This window comes from Galleria mellonella, unplaced genomic scaffold (assembly GCF_026898425.1).
Source record: "Galleria mellonella isolate WM207_F2 unplaced genomic scaffold, CSIRO_AGI_GalMel_v1 utg83, whole genome shotgun sequence".
In the NCBI taxonomy this organism is placed as follows: Eukaryota; Metazoa; Arthropoda; class Insecta; order Lepidoptera; family Pyralidae; genus Galleria; species Galleria mellonella.
Genome location: NW_026442162.1, coordinates 304988 through 323443, shown reverse-complemented (window position 1 = coordinate 323443; position 18456 = coordinate 304988). Strand labels below are relative to the sequence as shown.

General features: G+C 30.5%; 1 protein-coding gene across 1 annotated transcript; it reads left to right on the top strand.

The window, feature by feature from the left end:
* Positions 1 to 444: 444 nt before the first annotated feature.
* On the top strand, positions 445 to 17231 carry LOC113516655 (long-chain fatty acid transport protein 4-like). The gene is made up of 12 exons (XM_026901109.3): positions 445 to 828; positions 2416 to 2566; positions 4313 to 4550; positions 6684 to 6933; positions 8496 to 8694; positions 9393 to 9503; positions 10864 to 10945; positions 11650 to 11780; positions 12316 to 12466; positions 13299 to 13456; positions 14655 to 14808; positions 15686 to 17231. Exons 1-12 carry the CDS (start codon positions 662 to 664, stop codon positions 15844 to 15846), a joined length of 1953 nt encoding a protein of 650 aa, XP_026756910.2. The 5' UTR covers positions 445 to 661; the 3' UTR covers positions 15847 to 17231.
* Positions 17232 to 18456: the final 1225 nt, after the last annotated feature.

The window sequence follows — 18456 nt, the reverse complement described above, 5'->3', positions numbered from 1 at the left end:
AAGTGGTTTTGGCTGGATGTATACATAATAGATTTTTATTACGTCTATTTCGATAATTATTATCAGATAGATAAAAGAATTGATCCTATACAGTCTTCAGTCTATTCCGTAAACAAATTTCTTTTATTTCTATAAATCAGATTTCTTCAAATCCATACATGAATGTGTAAATAGAATTAACACATTCATGTATGGATTTATATATTTCTTTGATTTTTAGCAATCTTTGAATAAAGCGGGAGATGTCCATTTTTTTTACAAATGTTCATCAATTTCTCAATAATTACAGCACAGCAGGATAATATTTTATTGTTTACGTATTTGATGCATAGATACGTTTCCAATATTATCAATATAAGAGTAGTGTCGATTTTTACATCGTAGTATCGTAATCATCTGTGGTCTAGTCTGTGCTTATGTCATAACTGTCATAGTCATATTGTTGAATTGTTTGTTTGAACTTGATTACTTTAGTAGGTACTTAAAAAGTCGGACAAGTTTTTTGTTATTTTTGCATTTACCGTTACTATCTGCGTACTGACCAATGTTCGGATTGAACTGGGAATACAGTTAAATTTTAGTTGGCAATCCGCAATCGGAAAACCGCACTGTGGGTCGGCGGTGGTTTTTCAGTCGCCTTTCGTGGCGCAAATTAGTAATAATGTTTTTCGCAGTCGCAACTATTTTCGCCGTTTGTGCTGCAATCTGGTTGTATCATGGTTTGCTGTGCACGGTGGTTGCTTCTTTACTTCTCGCAGCTTTATACGCCTTAGTTTTCCATTCAAGATTGTGTTATATAGCCGCAATGACATCGAAAAGGGACCTCAGGTATGTGTATTGGAGTTCTTTGTATGTTGTTTTATCATTTTACGCCAGTAAATAAAAATTTACCACTTCATAATATAGTGTATAGAAAATATTGGATCTTTTAGATAGGGTTTTCATACATGTTCTAGTTACAACCCTTCTCACAAAACGAGTGATAGTCTCACGCTCATGACCTATTCTGAAGAATATGAATTTATGTCACTTGTGTGAATAACTTGCGATAAAGAAAATGTAATTATTATGTATTGAAATTATGTACAAAAACATCTATGATTAAAGTTCAACCTTTTTGTTATGACCACCACTGGGTTAATTGTAAAATAATGGGGTACAAGATCTAGGTTTATCATCTTAATTTCTCAATTACCTGATTGCCCCACAGACATTGGTTAAGTAGGACTGTGATCTATAAATTGCTACTATTTATAAGATATTTTGCATTATACAGTTACTTGTCTCTTTTTATCATATATTTCCACTTTTGCTTACTGTTAGTAATCATAATTATCATGTTTTTATCGAAAAATACAACATAAAATAATTGATTGTAAGAATATTTTTCTGTGTTATTTTGTATTATGGTAGATTTATTTTTGCCATATTAAGTAATATAAACTGAAGTGTCTGCTTTTTTATATTTGGTATATTTAGTAGACAGTGTCTAAACATTAGTACTCTACACTTCTTTTATCAAAATTACAGTACAAAAGAAAAATTAAAAAGGAATGGTTTATGTGTTAAATGTTTATGTATCAAATAATTATTCTTATTTTTATGTGAATAATTTGAAAAAAAAAACAGTTGTGTACCAAATATGTTAATAACAAATAACATAAATAAATACAACATAATTATATATTTTAAAATATAAATAATTTGTTTAATCAATATTACATTTTGTGGTATCAAAGTACATAGCTGTTCAAACTTTCCATACAAAATAAATAAATATTTAAATATATTAATGTTAAAATTCATGACACTATTTATTTTGTAGTATATTGTAAAATATTTAATACTACATTACACATAGGTAGGTATTTATTATTAACAGTTATTGTAAACTTAATAACACATATAACCGATTTGTTCTTTCCACTGATATTGGGAATGATATTAAGATAATTGTTTTTATGTAAATTATACTAATTACGTCAATTAAGATACCTACCGTGTGTTATGAGAAACTTGATAATGAATAAATGTTTTAAGCTTGAGACATCCAGTTTTGAAATATATGGAAAATCATTGAACCTAAAATTGGATCAACAGAGAATTGAATCTGGATTCTATATTTATACATGTCTTTATTGATACAACTGATTAATGTTAATGGGGCTTAACTACTTTGTTAATCTTTTAATAACTATGAAGTAAATGAAATAAAATCATCAAGATATATATATATATATATATATATATATATATATATATATATATATATATATATATATATATATTTTAAAAGAGAAAAAGGTTGGTTTAAGTGTAAATATAATCTATTGTTTCCATAAGAATTTTGTTTACAGAGGAGACCTTCTAGTTTGTTTCCTGTTTCAAATATAAAGTGCATTTTTTTTTTTCTAGAGCACTGTTTGCATATCTGAACATACTGTGGAAGACACGGCAGTTCAGTAGAAGAAATTGGACTGTCCCTGATATATTCCATGACGTTGTGCAAAGACATCCAAATAAACCATGTTTCCTATTTAGAGATGAAGTTTGGACATTTCAAGAGGTATGTATCTATATATACTTCTTATTTCAATATGTAAATAACAAAGATGAGATAAAGGAATATGTAGAGGAATTAATTAATTATAAGCTGTACTCTAGCTGTAAGTTTCAGTTAATATAAATAAAAAAATAATATTTAATTAATATAACATGTATCTGTAATAACTTCTATATTACATGTCATAAAATATTGTAAGATGAACTATGAACATTTTGTATTATATTAGTTTTAAGCAATTACAGGTCAGTAGAACTCGATACCAGATTTTTATTACTGTGAACTTAAAAAAAAATGCAAAATGTAAATATTAATTAATGCTGTATATATTTATAGTTTTAATAAGCAAGTATATAGACATTGTACTATGCATTAAATATTGAATTGAATATTGTATATGTTCATTAAAATGTTAATGAACTGAAATATCATTAATAATTTATATTAACCTTTTGTACCAGCAAAATTATTTATGAATACTGATAAGAAGTATTATATGAACAAGTGACATTTTTAGGGTGATAAAAGAAATTATAGGGTATTTGTGCTAGTAGATGGTTAGGTCCAAGGTGCAAATCCTTGTTTTAATTGCGATTTTAGAAGACAGTTGATGCCCAATATTAATAAATATAAAATAATCATTAATTGATTGAATGTTTCAATTTGATACTATTTAATACAGAGTTTTTGTGATAATTTCAACAAAACTTGACTATCATTTTATTAAGTTCTACTTAAATAAACTAGGTATTTATTTCATGTATTCTATGCATATGAAAAATGTACTCTGTGATAAAGCAGATTTTTTTATCCCCCTATAATGAAAAAATTACTATTCAAAAATGCTTAAATTTAAGTTGAATATAAATATTTCTTTCTTTTCTGATTTTTTTTTTATGATGAAATTGATACACATACTCACATTGTCATATCCAATCTGCTCTATACTTTATATTTTTGATACCGTCGTTTATGACTGTGTAAGTACATGAGAAAGTTTTGGCCATTTATTTTATACAACATATAATAACATATAAGCTGAAGGCCCACTTAATGGAAAGTTGTAAACATCTCTTATAGACATGAACAGCACTGCATGTTCTTGTTTGTTGTTAGCGTTATAAAACCTGTTTTATAATGATATACAGGCAAGTATTTTTCTATTACGGCGTATTTATCACATTAGCATTATTATGTTTATACCTACTTAGATATTTAATCTTAATTTCACACTATGGCCATGCCGGCAATAAAAATAAAGAAGTATTGAAAATGTCACGAAATTAACGTACAATTAGTGGTTACCTTGTTGGTGTAGTGGTTAACACACCACCTCACCTTCCGATTGTTACGGGTTTAAAGTCCACACGATACAAATATTTGTTTTCATTAACATGTCTGTTTGTACTGGTCTGGACATTTTCTATTCGTATTATGTATGTAATCACAAAAAAAGGATTTAAGTACAAGATTTTATCCCACACTTTCACTGTATGACCGGGATGAAAGTAGCTAATGTCCTCCTCCATCTCATATAGTATGTGTATACCACATTTTATAGTAATTGGTTAATCCATTATCAAGAGGTAATCCAGGCATCAAGAGGTAACAAACACTCACTTTCATATTTATAAGATTAGTAAATGTTCTATTAATTGTTTAGCACTATACAAGCTCAACGTAGTTTGGTATTATTATACCACAGAGTGAGTGTACATATTATTTTTAAATTTTTCAATTATTTTTAAGGTGGAAGACTTCAGTTTACGCATGACAGCGGTATTGAGGGCACAGGGCATAAAGAAAGGGAGCATAGTGGGCATGTTAATGCATAATTGTCCTCAACTGCCGGCGCTGTGGCTCGGTAATGCTCGCGTAGGTGCTGTTACGCCATTAATTAACACGAATCAAAGAGGAAACGCATTGCTTCACTCAATCAACGTCGCCAAATGTGATGTCTTAATATTTTCGGATGAATTTCAATCTGGTAAGTATATATAATATACAATATACACTATGTTTAAAAAAATAATTCCGTTTATCAACCGATGCAACGACTTTCTTGCCACGATAAGTTGAAACCGGTTTTTGGGTGCACTATAGTTTAATAGAGCTCAATCTTAGAAAGCAACTTCTAGATTGTGAATCGTAATGAAACAGATCCATATTTTAAATTAAATATACATATTATGGCAGTCCAAACACATTTAGAAACTTTCACATTTCTAATAAACGGAAGATTGACTGTGCTCATATTATATACTAGACATATAGCAGTCTATATAGTCAGTCCCAAAGAGGGTTGACGTCAGGCAGGTGGCCGGTCGTAAAACTAAAAACCAAGTCTTTTTGTAATATGGACAAAATCATATTACGCCGACCCCAAATTATTGGGATAAGGGTAATAAGATGATGATGATAGCAGTCTTCAAATGATATTCAAACAATATATATTAAACATAATAATGAAAGTTTTGCTACGTATGAATTTGCTTTAAATATTTGGCTTATTGCAAATCTTTTTTTTTTTTTTACTTTTATCTATGGTTTCAAACCCGCAATATGTTCCTATTCTGTGCAGACTTTAAACACGTCAACAAAGTTTCCACAAATAAATTAACATTGAACCGAATGGCACGCAAATTAACTTTATTATTATTTGACTACAAAGTACAATAATCTTGTAACTTGACTACATACCTAAAGTTGCCAAATATTAGATTCATTATCTTTATTGACCTTATTTACTACATGTCACATCTTTAATTTGGTGTTTATGATAACACTATCAAATAGACTACAAACTTCACAATGAATTATGTTACGATTCATAGAGTATTACGATAGAATAAATGTATTGGACAGTACATCTTTATATCTACCCCGTACGATTATGGTCGTGAAGATAACATAGTCATCTTTCATATTTAAAATATTTATCCTTATCAATATAAATGTGAAAGTAACTTTGTTTGTTACTTTATAGCGTAACAAACAAACAACAGGTCACACGAACGATGGCGCGGTAAAAGATAGTAGCATGTAATTTATTGGGTCAATGAATTTTTTGAGGCCTGAAAGTGTAACGAAGCTGTTTCTTCAATCACATTACAGTATTCTCTAAATGTGCATATGATGAAATAGAACTAAATAGCATCATTTTAAGGGAGAGTTCTATGAATAAAATTGAATATTTTTTCGTAAAGTAACAGGATAACTTTTACTAATTTGACGCATCGTGTTAGCTGTGGTGTCAGTATAGGGGACTCAAGATTTTTTTATCGTTTTCAATTCGTACTGTACACACTTGAGTATATAAATATATAGAAAGATCATGTACAGTCCGCTTCTAAAGGAGTTTTCTCCCATTAACACTCAGTTTGTGGTTTGATCTTCCTGTTGAGGTTTTCTCTAGTGACTATAACACGAGGTTTTTTATTAAGGACGTATTAAGGCTTTTTAAGGGTCGGCAATGAGCGCTTGACGTACATTTACAAACGTACATAGGCTACAGTAACCTTGTTTAGCATTAGACGGGCTGTATGCCCGGTCCATGCTCGTTAGTTTCGAAACATCAACATTGTCTAGTGTTAAATATGTCAAAGATACTTTTATACTTCTCTCATAGCATCAATTTGATTCTGCGAATTTTTTCATTTTAATTTCTATCATACAATAAAATTTCGAGTTTTCTGTTCTCCCTTCTCTTCCTCCATAGTTCTATGGACGATTTATCTTCCAGCAAATGTTAAATGTTTTGGTTCTGTAAGTCCAACTTCAAACATGCATTGATTACAAGACCAATCTCAATTATTATCAATTACAAGTCTTCATGTATCATTTGTTGTGACTTCTGGATCAAGTTGAAACAATTGTCGAAATAACAAACACAATAAGTTCTTAAAATTCCCGTTATGGATGTAATTTTAATTTTAAAAATAATATTTTGACACGTTTGATAAGAAACCATATAGGTTGGATCGAAATGAGTAACAATTAGATTGAATGCACTCAATTTTTAGTCTCTGTTGTACATACATCTTGAGTTTTGTTTTTGCATGTCAATAGGTATTTTGTATACAAAGAGATTATTAAATTTCTTTATTAATTTTAATTTCAGCGATCCAAGATATATCAAAAGAGTTGAGCCCGTCATTAAAACTGTTTAAATTCACGCATCGTCCACTCAACACGTCGAGCCCTAAGGCATCAGCTGACGACGGTTTTACCGATCTTACTTATCTTTTGGAGTCCACTCCACCCGCTCCTTGGACTTTGGCTAACGGGGACGGATTTGGGGGCAAGCTTCTGTACATTTATACATCTGGGACGACTGGACTTCCAAAGGCAGCTGTTATATCTAATTCAAGGTAAATTTGTAATGACCAAATACATAGATTAATATCAAAAACTTATTAATTTATTATTTATTAACATATTAAAAAATATTATAGCTGATAATGAAGAACGGTCCACGTGATGATAAATAGTATATACAAAATATGCCGATAGTGGCGACGGGTGTTGTTATTACCTATAAAGATCATAGAATACAAGACGTCTATGGTGGCATTCATATGTTGACATTTCTTAAGACTGATATGCCTTTTAACCTAATAATTTATACTGAGTTAGTTACGCAAGCATAGCTGTTGCGTGTACATGAAACACGAGTGGGCCACATTTGTTAGCGAGTGACATTTGTACTTCTTTTCTTTCTTAACCGTATATATATACACTGCCGACCAAAAGTTTGAGACCACTATAAAAAAATATGAGAAAACAAATAAAAGTCAACATATTTAAACTTTATGAAAAAACAGGTTTTATTTTAATGTTACACACAAGATTTGAAATTCAAATATTATATGAAGTCTTGACCAAAAAAAATTTTTTATATATATATATATATATATATATATATATATATATATATATATATATATATATATATACACGTATATATATATATATAGATGTTTCATATATATATATATATATATATATATATATATATATATATATATATATATAATGACGAATAAAAACTATTGTGAGTCCATACTAGTATAACATTTGTATCGGTGTGATTTAACTGATTGACTAACGATACAAACTGAATTACACGCATCAAAAATAACATTTTTATCGAATTTGAGACTGTTTAACAACACCGTAGTTAAATATTGATCAAAAAATGAAATATAATATAATATTTATTGTCTGAATGTGACAGAAAGTGACCTCTAACTACCCCTCGTCTAATGGTATCTGTTATTTGATTGTTTAGAAAATAATATCAAATGGAGGCGAATGTAATGGACACACATAATGCATTTTATTCATATTTCTTTTTTTATTATATTTAATAAGGCTAACGATACAACAGAATATCAGTGTTTTGCTCTTTTGAGGGCAAAGCAATAAACTGAGTTGTGACCATTTTGTGTCACTATGGCGCACGTATAAAGGAAAAGAATGAAAGAAAATTGTTGGTTTATATATTTTGCTTTCTGTTTTTTTTTTTTTTTTTGTTTTGATGCTTTTTTATTTTCATTCTTTTATCTCTTTTACTGTGTAATATGTGTATGTTTGTATTATAATTTGTGTGCTGTAAGTAATGTAAATAAATTATCTATCTATCTATCAAATTCATTTCCTTAGCCGTATATAAATTAAAAATGTTCCCATGCTACAAGATATGATAGAAATGAGCGTCACACACTAAGTTAATAACGGGACACGCGCCGTGTTTATATGAGGGGGGGGGGGGAGAGGGATGTTCAACATTTTTGTCGCTTTCCGACTCGTGTCTCTGTTGAAAAAGTTCTTTTTCACTGATAGACCGCTGCAAAGCGGATGGTTATTATATTATATATGAACAATTATAGATCGTAAACTTTTAAATAATATACATTTTTCTTGTTTCCAGGTTCGTGTTTATGACGACGGGGATACATTACTTCGGTCTGAACAGTTCTGATGTAATCTACTGTCCACTACCATTATATCACACGGCGGGCGGCGTGATAAGCGTTGGCCAGGCGTTCGTATCTGGCTGTACGGTTGCATTGAAGCAAAAGTTCTCCGCCTCGCAATACTTTCCTGACTGTATTAAATACAATGCTACGGTAAATATTTAACTCATTATCATGATATTATATCAGCCTTTAACTGTCCACTGCTGAACATAGACATCTCCCTATTGGAGGTTTTGCCAGTAGTTGCTACGCTTGGTAGGCGGGTTGGTAACCGCAGTTACTGATGATATTTTAAAAGGGGCTCTGCTAGCCATCCTGCAAGCATTAACCTTTCTTTGCATGATTTTTTTATTGGTGAAATAAATTAATGTGATATAATTCATGTTCAAAATTAAAGGAAAAATTGTTTAAAAAATAAATTTGACAGCTATGTGTTTTTTTTTTTTTTTTTTGCAATGGACATTAAAAAGGTATCCAGACACGATCAACTTAAAGTGAAATTGTTATTTTATATAATTTTTGAGCATTCAATGTTATGATGGAAATTTCCACCATTATGCAAAGAAGGGTTAAATTCCCTTAGTCACATCTTATGACACTCACGTGAAAGGAAGGGGCGGTCTATTCTGTGCTGAGACCACACTGTGGCGTAATAACTTAGTTGTCACGAATAGCAACGCATAAGTGGTGTCCATTGGCATCGCTATCGTTTATACAATAATATTCATAGTGCTGTTCATGTCTATGGGCAATAATTATCACTTTTCATTAGGTGGGTTATTAGCTCGTTCATAATTTGCTGTTGCCTAAAAGATTTGGTTATTTAACAATAGTTATTTGCCCAATAGGCGGCGCATTACATCGGCGAGATGTGTCGCTATGTGCTGGCCACGCCTCGCTCTCCCGCTGACACAGCCCATCGTGTCCGCATCATATATGGGAATGGACTCCGACCACAGGTATATATAGATTTATTATTAATAAGAAAAACTGTATCTCTTACAATTCACCCTTTAAAACTTATGAGTTTTAAGATTTAATTTCCATAGTTTAGCATTTAATTTTGATATAAATTAACAATACCTTCTAGCCTAACTTTTATTGATGTAGTTCACAAAATTTATTCACAATTAGGTATTTAACCTAGATGGCGTTATAAACAATTGTATTTTACTTCCATAATTAAAGTAAATAAAAATATAACTTTTGTTTATTTATCTTAATTTTTTTTGTAAGTAATTATCGTTTTTTTTTTTTTGATGGGTGAAAATTATATGGTAACCCGCCTGCGCTAACGGTATACGCTGAGCACCAGTGAAGGGTGATAGATGAGAATGAAAACAGGCCAGTTAGCCCATCATGATGAATTCATCAGGAATCAACCATGATAGCTTTCAGGGAGAACCGCGAGGAAGTCGACCTGGTTGAGTATATTGCTATCAATAGAGTTCTCAGTCTCCATCGCTAACAATTCCTTTCTTCCCAGTAATTATCGTTGATCACACCTACTTTCATAATGTTATAGAGAATGTTTTGAAATAATGTATGTATACCTAAAATTTCGTAACAATCTGCTGGGTCACATTAACAATAGTAATTATTATGTTAATTTATTGCGTACGCGTGTTCATTGTTAATTCAGTAGGGATCGGTTTATCGAAATGTCTTCTGTCTGTGTTAGGTAATTACAAGGGATCATTTATATTCTGTACTATAAAAATGCATTTTGTCACACTTACCTACAAAGATTTACACAATTTAGGGACAAAGCATTCTCATTAAGGTCTGGACCGACATTTGAATTAAATTATTTCAAGATTTACTGTTGCCTTTTTGTGATATATATTTTGAAGTTCTGTATATTTGTTATTGTTCTGTTTTTATAATGAAATATGAGTTTGTAAATTGATAGCACGTCCCTTCTATTAGCTTTATAATCCATAACAGAGAAGACTAGTAAGATAGAAGTAGACTCACAGTGTAATAGAATATTTATCACATTTTTAAGAGATTGTTCTGCCAGTACAATTGAATCTTTTTCCTAATGAAACACAAGTTGAAAAAAAAAAGAAAAAATCCTAAACTTGAAAAAGATATGGCAACATTGCCTTGTTAAAACATGGATATATAAACTTTTTACTGAAGATCAGGTTGTATGGTTTAGTTCCTTTACCTTTCCCATTGTGGATAAATTGATACTACCACTACTAACATGACCCGTTTGTATAGCTGTCAAATTTTATTACTAGAATTCTATTTTAAAAGAATACGAATGGTTTTTGTTAAACAAAACAATTATAATTAACGATTTTTTTTTAGATCTGGAGAGATTTCCTACAGCGATTTAACATCGAGGATGTCATTGAATTCTATGGAGCTACAGAAGGAAATGCTAATATAGGTAATTTATTTTGCTATCACAATAATAATATAATATTTTGAATGTAAAGTTAATAATTTAGAAACATCCGTAGCGTTATAAACAGACGGTTATATGTAATACTAGCTATATTCCGCGGCTTCGCCACTGTCGTTTGAATAGCTATTAAATGTAAATAGAATTTTTTAAATCCGACTGGTAATTTCAGAGTATAGCGCGTTGAAATAAACAAATAAGCTCTTCCGATTTATACATAATGTATGTATGGTATTCAAATTATTATTGGCATATTTTTTAATTAGTTAATTAGTTATACTTCTTGCGCTACTGTGTTTTTCTTTTTTCGTCTACCTAAGTATAATATAGTACTCGTAGTTATTTGGCGCAAAAAGTATATATAATAAAAAAACGCTCATATACATACATAAGTACTTATAATAGTATATATATTACATAAATAAATGTGTAATAAATAAAATACATACATTTAGATACATACATATTGTAATATTATTCATAGCGCCTTAATGCCTTAATAAATTAATCAATTACTATCAAATTTGGTATACACGTATTATATGGGATGGAGAAGGATACCTTTTAAGAAGGATAGGCTACCTTTTATCCCAATGAGTAAACATATCTCGGTCACGGATTAGAGTTACTAATAAATAATAATTCTAAAAAATATTTTTTATAATTAATTTAACAAATATATTTTTTAGCTAACAGCGATGGTACACCAGGAGCGATAGGATTCGTTTCCCGCATAATACCAGGCGTATATCCCATCGCCATTATCAAGGTGAACCAAGAGACCGGCGAACCAATAAGAGATTCTAGGGGTCTTTGTCAGGTAATTAAAAGATACTTTTTTTTTCTTCTTCATTCTTTATTCAAAATAGAAGAAGTATTGAGGTATTATTAATTTACTATAGTTCTTTAAATTATTTTATTTTGACGATATCTAAAAAGATTCTAGAACATCTTAGAATAATTATTAATTTTATCATCTTTGTTTAAATTGTTATTGTTTTATTTCATAGAAATTAAACCTATGGACTTAATTTTAACTATTGATTGTTTTATAATGTTTTTTCAAATTGAATAGTTAGAGACAGAGAGATAAAAACTTGACTAAAAAGACTACATTCAATGGCTAAAAAGGGTTTATGAGACGATTGACGTTTTTATATTTTTTTTTTCTGCGAATTATGATAAGTGACTATAAAAGTATTTTAGTTAGCACATTGTGTCGAATTTAACAAGAATGTCGACCTAACAAAGTATCTATATGATAAGAAATGGGGCCGCTAATTATTGTCGGTAATTTGTTTGCCGTTCCAATAATAAATTTAATAACATAATTGTATAAAAAAAATATTCTACAGCTTGCAGAACCTAATGAGCCGGGCGTGTTCGTTGGCAAGATTTCGACCACGAACCCGAGTCGCGAGTTCCTCGGATATGTGGACAAGGTTGCCTCAGACAAAAAGGTTGTCAGAAATGTGTTCCAACAGGGCGACTCCGCTTTTATATCAGGTATTCGTCATATCATTCGTTAACCGTCCACTGCTGAACATAGGCCTTTTTTTGTGGAACGAAATCTTAGTTATAATAGCATTTCGTGATTTCGGCGCCGAGTTCGTGTATCTAAAAATTTAGACAAACTTTAATGGTAATTTTATCCCAGTCATAGTGGGCACTAGTATCTCTCGCTGGGTGAATTTTGCCATAAAACAGGGATCAGCGCCCTTTTGGCAGACAAGACCCATTTAGTGGTAAAGAGAAGGAAAGGCAGGCCGTACTTGTTTATAATTTTGATAATTGATATATATATCGGTGCTAATAAAAATGCGAAAACATTTTGTTTGAAAAAGGAGGAAAAATAATTATAAGCTTGCACGAGAACTTAAAAAAAGACAACTATATTTAACAAAAAAATATTTATTGTTTAAGAACATATAATCAATAAAATAAAAGTTTTGTAAATAAATTTTTCTTATAAATCTAAAATTTAAGTTTAAAAGACTGTGTTATTTACAAAACAGGCCACAGGCCGCTGGTTGTCGACTGTTGCCATAAAGCAATAATGCACCTATTATTGTATTTAAATTAACGATAGGTATATATATATTTATTTATCTATTTCTATCTAAAATTTAAGACTCACAGACCCCTAACCTCCAAAAGAAAAGGCACAAGATCCATCGTTTTAACGATTTTTATTTATATTTTTGGCGATCATTGAATTAAATTTTTATACATTATATTATAAAAATCTGAAAGTTATATATATTTGGATTATAAATATAACTTTCATAGTACATATTGGTTTTAATAACATTTTGTAAAAAAAAAATATTGCTCATAGGTGACATCCTGTTGGCGGATGAGTTCGGTTACCTATTCTTCAAGGATCGTACTGGTGATACTTTCCGTTGGCGCGGAGAGAATGTCAGCACATCTGAGGTGGAAGCTGCCATATCCAGAGTGGCTAACCATAGAGACGCAGTTGTTTATGGAGTACTGGTAAGATAACTAGTTACTACACAGCAATATAGCTTTCCTGCCAGTGTTACTAGTAACATGGTATATCTTTGAGTCTATAGATGTTCAAAATGTGTAAGTGATTTCTGGCTATTTCCAAGTTTCCGAATATCTGAAATTATACAAGTTTATGGGTTACATATGTACAGCGGTTTAACACATCATTTCACCTTCCAATAGTCGTGGGATCGATTCCTACACAATATAAACATTTGTGTTCATGAGAATATTTGTATTCGTCTAGGTGTTAAGTATGTATAATATGTATGTATTTACAACACAGTATTTATGTTTTTTTATTATTTGTCTAGTACTCATAGTATGAGGTCTGCTTAGTTTGGTATTAGATGGCGCTGCGTTGTGTAATATATGTTGTATCCATTTAATCATTGATGATTTACTTATTTAGGCTGATTTGATACTGTTGATTGAGCTGATTGAACTTATTAATGAATTAGACATCTTCTTCCCAAATAACTGATAAAGCTACTGGAAATCTCTTCTTTGAAGTTTAACTTACAAATTTACAGGATACTAAACGGTAACTTCATCTATCGTATCTATGGCACGCTGGATAAACACAAACAACTGTTTGGTTATGAGTTTCTTGAAACCCATAGTGAGAATATCTTGTAGCGACTATAAGTCACGCAGTTCGCGAATCAAATTAGTAAATGGTTGAGCCACTGCACGAACAATTAATTGTCAGTTGTCCTGTATCATGAACATTTTTAATACATACATAATGAAAAAAAAAACTTATTATGCAAATTCGAGTCGAAAAGTAGCCAGTATAACGTCCTAATATGCAGTGGACAGTCAGGTTTATTGTTGTTTTCTGGACACTTTTTATAAATATAAAAATATGTGCATATTTTTCTGACATTTTGACAAATACTTCATTACGGGCACGGAAGTGGATATAGAAGTTAAATTGGAATTAACCTGACATTGTGCATTTACAGTTCAGCTTGAAATACCACAGGCTTCAGAAAGAAATCACAATGGTTTAAGGATCAGTTGCCACTTGCTCGACGATTCTGCCTTTCATTAAGAAGTGTTTGGGCATACTTAAAGTATTTTACGGCGCAAACGTAAATGTCAAAAGATAGGTTTTATAATCAAAATAACTAAAATTAGAATATATATTAGTAGAATTAACTTAAAATTTGCTCGACAGGTACCCAATACGGAAGGACGCGCTGGCATGTGTGGTATCGTGGACACGGATAATTCACTCGACCTAGACAAACTGGCTAAGGATTTATCACGGGAGCTGCCCGCTTACGCTAGGCCCATATTCATAAGGGTCATGAACAGTGTCGATTTGACAGGTAAGATACTATTTTATAAAATTTTTCAATGGCAAACAAGCCGATCAGTTAGCAAATAGAAAGTGGCGACAATCAGCTGTAATCATGGAGAACATATAAATTAGCAAAAATACTGTGACGTTTTTAGTACCTCTTTGATATTTTTGAGAACTAAAGTTATGCCTTCGTATTCGTAATTCTATCGCTATCTCACATAGTTTTCACTAAACAGATATGCCTATAGCCGCTAGGATGCAAAATTAATATTCGGTATAGAGGTACTTGCTACACGGTGACTTTGTACTTATATATAATCTTCCTCTTATAAGACCATGTAATTTAGTCTTTCTTCTACAAAACAAAAGAATAATCATTGCTTAAAATTTAAGTCTTAAACTATACAGAAATTATAAAGTATAATAATTAGTTAATTATTTTAATTAATGAATAAATTACAAATGATACTTTATACATTTGTAATTTATCAATTAAAAATAATCATTTTTATGGAGTGACTAAATTTCCTAATGAAAACAACATTTTAGAAATCATAAGTGGTTATTGATTATGAACGTTAATTAACATGGCACTTATGTCCCCACATTGTTTTACTGTGTGTTGCAATTTTTGAATTTAGAATTTATTTTCTCCTAGAATATAAAGCGAAATGATAAGAAAAAATGTGGTAAATTGGATTATGTTTTGGATTAGCATTTTTTTTATTTATAATGTACATTGACTATGCTAAGGATCTAATATAATTCTTTACTATACAATTTATCTACGATTATTTGCTAACTGTATATCTAAAAGTGGATTCATATAATATTTATATGTATATTAGATTTATAATCATAAATATTTAAACCGAGTTGATTCATATAATAATCTCTTTCAGGTACATTTAAAATGAAGAAGGTAGATCTACAAAAAGAGGGATTCGACCCAAATCAGGCTAAAAAAGACAAACTATATTATTTAGACGCGAAAGTCGGTAGGTACTTACCTCTAGGACTGGAAGAGTACGAGAATATTAATAATGGAAAAATTAGACTGTGATCAAACTGAATCTTAAATTAGATTAATTATTTTGTTATTTCGGGTGGCGTTATACTCATTATTTATAATGTTGTTACGTTATATTGTTTAAAAAAATGGGTTACTCGTTTACTTTTAAAAATATTGAAATCGGCAAATTAGATTAAGGGACTAAAGGTGCATGCCTGCATTGACATTATGTAATAAAATACGTGATAGTAAAAATGCATAGTTAACACGAATGGGATATTTAATAATAACATGCTTATATTTATTGAAACTTTATAGTATTTCAGATTTAAGTTATATTCTTAGTTTTTTCCAAGTACTAGATATTTTGTAAACAATTTACAATTATAGATAACAAAATGCATATCTACATGGCCCACATACAATGTCATGTTTGTATATATTATATTAAAAGACACACAGCAGTTTTTAGTTAATTTAATATACTCGAATAATTTGTCTACCATACTACACCGTTGATCAAATTTCGTTGTCCCACAATTACTTATTATTTCTTGATACTTTGTACTTATGCATCGTAAGCTGTATTATTTTATATACCTATAATTGTATATTGCTACTAACAACGGTGCAGGTTGTGATTAACTGTCATTAGTGATTCCATTCCCAATATCTTACTTCCATATATTTGTATGTAATGCTCAATGACCTGTGTGATAGCATTATCAAATAAGTTTCACTGCCATACCTCAATTTTCCAGCTGTATTTATTTTATTGTAGTTTTACTTCAGTTTTAATCTCATTTCACTCATAGATCTGAAAAAGACTGTTTGAAATCGACGCATGGATGGATTCATACCAACCATTAAAACCTTGCCATTTATTTGGTATTTCTGTGTAATATATTGACGAAATGAAATTATATTATGTCATAAATTTTACAGTTATATTAAAAAAAATATTCTGAGAATTCAAGAATGTTTAAAATGTAATATTAGATTTAAAATAGTACTTAGAAGTTATGTTGACGTACATATGTACACGTATAATAATCTCTTTGCTGGGTGATGGGTGCGTTTATTTTTTATTGTTATTTATTAATTTAAGCAAAACTGTTTTATATGAATAATAATAATAATAATGTATAAAATGTCCTCGTCTCCGAATTGTAAGTTAACTAGGTAAATTTTAGCGGGTTTTGTATAGTGACAAAGTCTAGAATATTTGATGTAATTTTACACGACGCTGCAGCATCTGACAAAAGTGTGATTTAAGGATCTGAAACTGTCAAATTACTGCCCGGGTACATTTGACACGATGTGCGCATTCCTATTTTTTTCTTTGTTATTATTAAGAATTGTATGTATATTTTGATAATAATTGTTATAATTTGGGAATAATTGTACTAATTTTATGAATAAAATTTATAAATCAATTTATTCTATGTATCTCTACAATAGTTCCTGTACTTGAGTTTTACAGTATAATATGTAATACTAAAAAAAGCCGGTCAAGTGCGAGTCGGACTCGCGCAACAAGGGTTCCGTACAAAATCATCAAATTAATTTTTTTTTTGTGAAATATCTACAAATTACGGTTTCCGGACTTTTCCTTTACTTGTGCTATATGATATTGTTTCTTGTCAAGTTTCATGAGTCTAGATCAACTGGAAGTACCCTATAGGTTTTGATTCCCTTTGCGAATGTCAAAATATGCTATATGAATGGAACATAATCGACCATAACTTTTGATTTCGTCAATTTAGAAGTTTGATTTTTTTTACTGCTTTAAGAGATTGCAGACCCGAGTATAAGATATTAGTTTGAACTTGATACCACCACGCGTTACTAAGAAAAAAAGTCGTAACAGACAGACAGATGGACAATGAAGTGATCCTATAAAGGTCCCGTTTTTCCTTTGGAGGTACGGAACCCTAAAAATCATCACGTTCATATCTACAACTAGTGAACTAATAGATATAAAACTAATATGAGATAACAGCTAACATTGGCAGGGCGATGTACTGATATTATGTCGTGATACTGTTATCGTTGTGGCATTGTAGACCCTTTAGACATGTGATAAACGAATCTAGTAAAAGATACACTTTTGCCGTCGTATGAAAGATAGAATGAGTCTCATATTTGCAATAACGATAACGTATCTATCGACAGTTCGCAATTGGTCTAAGAGGACAGTTGGGATTGCTGTTTATGCGGGTTTCCTATATTTTTTTGTAGTAGTAATTCCTTCTAGAAGAGGAGGGAGAAAAGGAGCGATCCGGATGATTTTCAGAAGAATAAAGTTACAATTGTGTCAGTAGGTATACCGCTTGAGTAATAAAAATGGCCAATAAAAAGTTTGTTTCAATTCATCAAAAATAAATGTATTTTTTCGGGTTCGGTAAAAAGGGATTTCGCAATCACACCAATTGCCCGGTTTTCAAACTAAGATACTGTTTTAAAAAACTAAATAATAAATATCTGGTCTAAAGTTATCTAAATTGACATGCTCAAGAGTCAAATTCCGAGGTCTAATTTCCCTAATATTATCATGGTGGTACATCCGCTGTTTGTTGTTACTATTCCTATTATATGTTCTACCAATATGAAGATAATAACATTTACTATTTAAGTAATAGAACTGATAAAAGTGCTAAG